At 41.2% G+C, this 7,500-nt stretch overlaps 2 protein-coding genes across 5 annotated transcripts in view; one reads left to right on the forward strand and one right to left on the reverse strand.

Moving 5' to 3' along the window:
• Positions 1 to 7,500, reverse strand: part of LOC123505221 — a 96,518-nt gene that overhangs the window by 8,381 nt on the left and 80,637 nt on the right. Inside the window, exon 1 of one of the 4 annotated variants that reach the window (XM_045256405.1) lies at positions 427 to 709. The exons of 2 other annotated variants lie outside the window; for them this stretch is intronic. The gene's annotated coding sequence lies outside the window, so the exon portion shown is untranslated. Of the gene's footprint in view, positions 1 to 299; positions 710 to 7,500 lie in introns of those variants that run through there. One more of the 4 variants, XM_045256403.1, reaches the window with a different exon arrangement.
• The window catches only part of LOC123504885, a 7,899-nt gene continuing 4,132 nt past the window's right edge, over positions 3,734 to 7,500 (forward strand). Inside the window, exons 1-4 of the mRNA XM_045255790.1 lie at positions 3,734 to 3,976; positions 4,261 to 4,396; positions 5,325 to 5,451; positions 6,725 to 6,990. Coding sequence (XP_045111725.1) covers positions 3,780 to 3,976; positions 4,261 to 4,396; positions 5,325 to 5,451; positions 6,725 to 6,990 — 726 coding nt within the window. The 5' untranslated portion in view covers positions 3,734 to 3,779. The remainder of the gene's footprint in view (positions 3,977 to 4,260; positions 4,397 to 5,324; positions 5,452 to 6,724; positions 6,991 to 7,500) is intronic.

A 7,500-nucleotide genomic window follows, 5' to 3' on the forward strand; every position in this document is an offset into this window, starting at 1 on the left:
TATGCTAGGGTTCCGTTCAACAGTGCAGCAGATTGATCATAAAAAAAGTAAAAATGATGTTATATATATAAGTAAATGAACATATAAAGATGCTGAATGTCAACAACCACGGACAAGCAAAAAACTAGATCTGAAAATACAATATGAAAAGACTGAAGAAAATATAAGCACAGGTACAAGTACGAAGAAAGCATGAAGACATTCCAGATCGCACAATGATACTAATAATACACAGTACCTCTACTCGTACCCCTTTCATACACTTAAAGGTTAGGGTATACAAGCCTCAGTACAGTTACCACAACATTAGAAGTCTTCTTATTGTCCATTCCTCGCAACTAAGATCAAGAACAACTCTATAGGACGTAACACTGACAGTTTACTTTGGTAGCTGGCTAGCTATCGCGGTGGGACATGAGCACTCACTTCCTCCAGTCTGATGCCGGACTATCGTTTTGACAAGTGAACCTTGCCTGCGAGATAACTGCGATTGTCCGCAAGCGCTATGTCTTTTTTTTTTCTCTCTCTCTTTCACTGTTTGTTGAGTATGATGTATGTTTTTTCAGTGCAGTTTACTGTATTATGTATCCTACAACAACGTTCATTAAACCACTCATGGTGAAGGCGGGGAGGCGACACATGAAGGCGAAGACTGACGGAGAAGGAACGTATCGGCAGGAAAATTAACTGATACTGACAAAACAAGTGGGAGATACAGCGAGACTGACCAAACACAATGTATCTGGAGATTAGATAGAGTTATATCTCCTATCGCGAGCAACAGGACATACAACCTTTACTTTGGGACACGTGTGGTTTTACTCCTTTCAAATAATTCTTTTCAATTATCTGTGTTTGCATTTGTCAATATTGCAATAAAAAATTTACTCACGGATAAGATATACCAACCTTCTTCAGTTTCTTTACTGCATTTATTCATAGTTTCAATACAATAAACAGTTTTGTCCAGGATTTGTATGCATTCAATATTTTAGTGTGTCTTCATACATTTTAAACTCCATGAGGTATAACAATCAAATATGTTGCATCAGTATTCGAACACGGATTTATTTGATGTCACAATGAATGCTGTTTGGCGAACTGGTCCATGAGCAATGAGTGCACGTGAACGGACAAGTGCCGGGAATGACTCAAAGAAATTCTTAAACCGTACTTGACTCAGATTTTTCTGGAAGGCCAGTCACGCGATTTGACTTCTTATTACTTATGTTTTGTATTAATTGATGGTGAGAAAGCAGTGTGTGTGTGTGTGTGTGTGTGTGTGTGTGTGTGTGTGTGTGTGTGTGTGATTCACCTCTTCGGTCGTCTGCTGGTCACCCAGCCAGTCTTCCCCATTACGGAGCGAGCTCAGAGCTCATAGACCGATCTTCGGGTAGGACTGAGACCACATCAACACACTCCACACACCGGGAAAGCGAGGCCTCAACTCCTCGAGTTACATCCCGTACCTATTTACTGCTAGGTGAACAGGGGCCACACATTAAGAGACTTGCCCATTTGCCTCGCCGCTTTCCGGGATTCGAACCCGGCCCTCTCGATTGTGAGTCGAGCGTGCTAACCACTACACTACGCGGTGTGTGTGTGTGTGTGTGTGTGTGTGTAATAATAATAATAATAATAATAATAAATAATAATAATAATAATAATAATATACGGTTTATTAGGAGTTCCAGTACATACATACTGAAAGTATATATAGTGGTGGGTGGGGGGGCTTATGTCTAGTATTCTATCCTAGTGATTTATGGCTCGTACCATGGTGGGTATGGCGCTGTTTTTATAGCGGTCGGTTCTAGTGGTTTTCGTGGGTATGAGGACGTTGTCGTGACGGGTGGTGTGGACAGGGCGAGAGGTGGCAGGGGGGAGAAGGTGGCGGAGCCTCGGGTGACGTAGAAGGCTTCTGTCCAGTTTCAACAGGGCTTTTCGGTGTTTGTTAGACAGTCTGGGAAGGTTCAGAGTGGTCAGGGCGTGGTCGTAGTGTAGTGTAGTGTAGTGTAGTGTAGTGTAGTGTAGTGTAGTGTGTGTGTGTGTGTGTGTGTGTGTGTGTGTGTGTGTGTGTGTGTGTGTGTGTGTGTGTGTGTGTGTGTGTGTGTGTGTTTATATCGTTGCTTATGACTTGAAATGTTTCGAAGGAGAGGCACCAAGCCACCTCAGAAACTTGACTGGTTATCTTCCAAGGCTCTTCTCTTCGTGTTTCTTTTTTGGAGACCAGCATTAGCTTTTTTTTTCACTTTCTTATTGATTTTTTTACCGTTTTTATTTCCTTAGGCTGGTTTCCATTGCCGATAAAATAAATTATGTTTGTTATTTTTACACAAACTGACACGGGCATTCAAATAATTTTCATTCTGACATAAAATTTCGGTGGGATAACAAGGCCTGCACAGCTGCATACGAGGTGCGAATGTTACTATTTCATAAAGTTTATATCTGAAAGAAAGACGATACTTGGAGGTGGGGGAGTTTGAAGGTCTGCGGGGAATTAATTCTTGTGGCAGCGAAGTATTTCCCGAATTTTGGTCCGACAGCATGACTGTGTTTTACATTTTATTTCTTTGTTTTTTCTTGATCTCAATCATTCATTGAGATCATGAAACAAAAATTTGGCTAACATAAATCAGATAATAACCAATCTTGAGAATACAATGCATTTCATGATGGAAGAATACCAAGTAATGGAAGAAAACGTAGGAATACGAACCGTAAAAATGAGAACTGAAAGCATTTTATTAGCCTTACGTTTGCTGTTTGGGTTTGCAAATATATAGATAAAACCACGAGGGAAAATAAAAAAAATAATATAAATCTTAAAACTAACCAGCGCATGATCACAGAGAAATCCTTTGAACGGTAGGTACTTGGATCTCAAGAAAAGAGCGGACGTCACATTTCTCAATAACGAAATTGCGTCACGAAGAGCAAAGCAGGTGAATAAGGAAAGGTAATGGCAGTGACCAGGACTCACTCTCTCTCTCTCTCTCTCTCTCTCTCTCTCTCTTTAATAAAATAAATGCCATAAATTTTGAAAGGAGCCACGTGACCGAACACCTAAGCTCAGAAATTGGTGTCTCGAGTACATTTTTCAAACTCCGTATACCACCGCTGAGAATGACAACCACTGCGCCGCCGTCCGTTAAGTTCCCTGCCACTTAAAACGTCGTCATAACAGTTCTCGTCAGAAGAGTTCTAGTTGGTTCTTCTTGCCAGCATCCGGCTCCACTACTGCGACCAGATAATATTCTAGCACTCCGACAGACAACAAAACTTAGCCTTGCGAAAGTCCAATGTTCACGTGAAGGAGTCGCCGAAGTCAACATGAAACCAAGTGGAATATTGCATTACTCGCCAAGCTTCTGTCGATCCGTCCCATTACTGGCAGTTCTGTGGTTGGAGGTTCAGCAAAGTTAGTATCCCTAGGTTAAAAATTATAACGAAGCACTAAGTATATTAAGTAATAAGGTTGTCAAAACAATTCTTTCGAACGTTATCTGTAAAACAATAACATTTTAAATGCTATAATGCTAAAATTTTCTAGTTCTATGAAGTTGTGTCTCATCACGGATTTGGTTATCTTTCCCTTCTTTTTTTATGCAGCGGCAGGGGACAGCCTTACGTCTGTTGTTCATCCTTCCATCTTGAGCCAGAGGGAGGCATCTCTCGTGAAAGGCTTACTGGCCGAGACCACGTCAGCCTTGATCATACACGATGGTTCCTTTCATGCCCAGGGCTTGGTCCACTACCTCACCACCGACAGCCCTATGCCTTTCCAGCTCGCCGGCGCTTCGGGTGTCTCTAGTCTCACCAGGTCTTCGTGCTGCCTCAACAGTGAGCAGGACGTGGCTATGTTGGTGTTCAGTAACGTGAGTGAGACGCTGAGGGTCGCGTCGGAGCTAAACCTTGAGCAAGTGACGTGTCCTCTGCTCCTGCTCAGCCTCTCCGCCAACTATGATGAAAGGTATACTCTCATCACCTCCTTGATTTCTTAGCACTCTGTGAACGCCGCGAGCCGCAAGGTAGGTCTTAAAGTTTAAAGTTGCACACCTGTGTAAGAGATAAGATACTCTATAATAGATGTTACAAAACAATTGGATATTATTTACGTATAACAAACTTTAAAAGGATGTTGTGTGAAGATAATCTTTAATACAATTCAAATGGATGTTGTGAGCTACAAAACATAAAAAATGATCTTTTATGCATGACATTCTTTAGAATATCTGCAGCACAACGTTTCGGCAGATTAGTGTTAAAGGCAGTGTCGAAAGTACGCCGCTCTGTTCTGCTGAAGCTTGATCACCAGAGGCTGGACCGCCCTGTCCTCACCCTCACCACCTTCAAGCCATTTCAGGCACCAGAGGAACAGTTTCCCTTGGAGGTAATTGAATACTTTTAATGCTGCTGATAAAAGTCATATCATCATTATTAATGACAATTTTTTAAACAATACATACCTCTCTATAGGTGAGTTGAGCTGTCACAAGCATACGCTGACAAATGTCCAGTAAGAATTTCATTGTTCCCAGAAGTAGAAGCTCAGAAAAAAAGGTTTAAGAAAGAAATGGGAAGGAACTGGATGAATGGAACGGACTCAGTGATGAAGTAATTAGTAGTAAGTCAATAGGGAGCTTTAAAACAAAATAAGACAAATTAGACAAATATATGGACGCATGGGATGATAAGTGGAAATAAGTAGGTATGTTCATACAGGGAGTGCCAAGTGTAGGACTGATGGCCTCTTCTCTTACAGCTTTTCTCATTTTCTTATGTTCTTCTGTCCTTAAATGGGATCTGACTGAACGCCTAATGGTCAACAGGATGATGGGGTGTGCGTGGCACGCTTGGCAGCCTATACCCCGCCGAGTGTGCGTTCAGGTCCACGCTGGCGAGGAGGTTCGTCCACGCCAGCACCGCTACCAGTGAAGCTGACATGCAGAAAATCTTTTTAGCTAAAAGACGAAAATGTAACAAGTTATAGCATTCGCGCAGCTTTCAACTGACGCGGAGTTTTGAGCTCGGAGAATGACGACAGTGATCCTGTGTTGTATTGCTTTTCTCATATTTGTCGATTTGTCTGCGTATATTTTATCTTTGATACATGTTAACTTTCAACGATTTACATTTCTTCGTACTGTTCCCTCAAAGATTCAGTCGGTGCACGAAATCTCTGGAAAGGAAACATTGCCTCCGCCTTCGTCATTCGCGCGACACTGACGGCTAGCAGAGGTTTGTTATTGTTTAACCAGGCGGCAGTGACCACGTGTGGATCTTTAGTTATGCCGCTGTTGTTGCGTACTCCACGACAGGCAGTGAGTAGCCCCGAGGACTTACGGCTATGGGACATCTTTGAGGAGCGTTTCGGGGACTTCCACGGGCGGATGCTTCAAGTGGCCAGCTGGATCGACGACTTCCCTTTCTTGTACTACGACTCTAGTAGGTAGCGTTAACTTAATTGACAATGTAAGTGTACTTCATTACTATTGAATCATTACTGCTGCATTTCTTTCGTTTTACATGACCAATTTAGAGACTAGGGTGGTAATTAGGTTATGCTAGCTAAGGTTAGAAAATATGACGATAATGACATGAATAAAAATTAAATACGCGTTTTTACTCATTCGTCAAAGTGATGCGGACGAAATTCTGTAAGATTACCAATACCGCTTCCTCTGCATATGTTTACCCTACCAACACTTATCAGAACAATCTTTACTATAATTCAAATGAATTTCCTATATTGTGAGTAGAGCAGATAACAGATAAATTCTCATTCAACCGCCGAAACTATGCTCTTGTTTTGGTGCCAACATTTCCTCCACTTATCGTTGATTAAATATCAAGAACTTTCACTCCTTTTCGGTGTTTTCTTCTTTCGTTATTTGCGCATTGCTATTTTTCGGTATGACTTGCCTCAGTACTTCATAATTTATATCTTTTGTTTGAGAGTTCTGAATATATGGTAAACATTTGTACTTTGAAAATAAACAAAAAACAATACACGGAAAGGAATATCACACGGAAAGAAGTGAGAGAAGAAATATGGCGCAGCCAGAAAAGAATCAAGAAAAATCGTCACAGGAATAACATAACAAATATTCAGTTCGGTAAGATTGCGTATAAAACAATACTATGATACCAAGGTATCGACTGCGTCGTTACGTATGATCGGGTTGGGTTAGATTAGGAAATTTTAAGATAAAGTTCTTAACATTCTAAGAAATTCTGATTTATTTCTAGACTGAAGAATGGGGAGTGCTTTTGTTGTGCCATTCTGTCATAAACCTTTTCTTTTCACCATAACAATTTTTTTCCTATACTCGCTGACATTATGGAGTTTAATGATGTAATGAGAACCTCTGCTCCCTCACCACGACTGCATGAAGAATGTGGAGTGCTTTTGTTTTACCATTCTATTATAAACTTTTTTTTTCACCAGTACAAATTTTTCCTATATTCGCTGACATTATGAAGTGTAATGATGTAATGAGAACCTCTGCTCCTTCACCACGGCTATTTTCAAAGGCAACAAAAATGCTTCACCGAGTTCTTAAGAGTATTTATCCTGTTCATGATGCAGAAATCTTGCTGATTGGTTACTAGAACAGTACAGACTTCCTTAAAACCAGTGTCATTTCAACTAGAGTTTATCAAAAGTAGTCAAAGTATTTCATAATGTGGTCTTGTAACAATTTGCGACGGCGTGCAGGTGAGCGGGTGCAGGGCATGGCCAAAGTGATACTGGACGAGATGGCAAGTCGTCTGCACTTCAACTACAGCCTACAGAAGGAGCCTCCAGACGGTTACTGGGGCGAAGTGGTGAACGGCACTTGGATGGGCATGGCGGGCCAGCTGGTGCGCGGCGAGAAGGATCTCATTGTGGACGGATTCGCCATCCTGCACGACCGCTATCTCGCCCTTGACCTCTCCGTTCCATACTTCACTGACTCATACAGCGCTTCCCTTAAGGTGCCCTGAGAATCACAGTGTCGTTTTTAATGTTGAATGTTTGGTCCTGACGAACGTTAAGGTTTGTAGTGATTCTAATGGCCGCGTATGTAAATAACAAGCAAAATACTAATCTAAACATTGAAAAGTGAGTGTTTACAGATTACGTAGTCTCATTTTCAATTAAGATGTTTCTGTTGGTCTTAATTGTTCATTTAACCAATAAACAAAATATCCTAACCTACGTGATACGCAAGGCATATATTTGTTTTCCCGTTCCCAAATTACAATAAGGATATTTTCTAAACTCTATGATTGCACATACTAGGGTCATATAAACACCATATTTCAAAACATAAAATATTTGTAAAAAATCTTTTATGATGCACGAATGAAAACGTGTTCATGAATTGAACACCTCTCTCTCTCTCTCTCTCTCTCTCTCTCTCTCTCTCTCTCTCTCTCACACACACACACACACACACACACACACACACACACACAGAGAGAGAGAGAGAGAGAGAGAGAGAGAGAGAG

The sequence above is a fragment of the Portunus trituberculatus genome, chromosome 17, assembly GCF_017591435.1.
Source record: "Portunus trituberculatus isolate SZX2019 chromosome 17, ASM1759143v1, whole genome shotgun sequence".
Lineage (NCBI taxonomy): Eukaryota > Metazoa > Arthropoda > Malacostraca > Decapoda > Portunidae > Portunus > Portunus trituberculatus.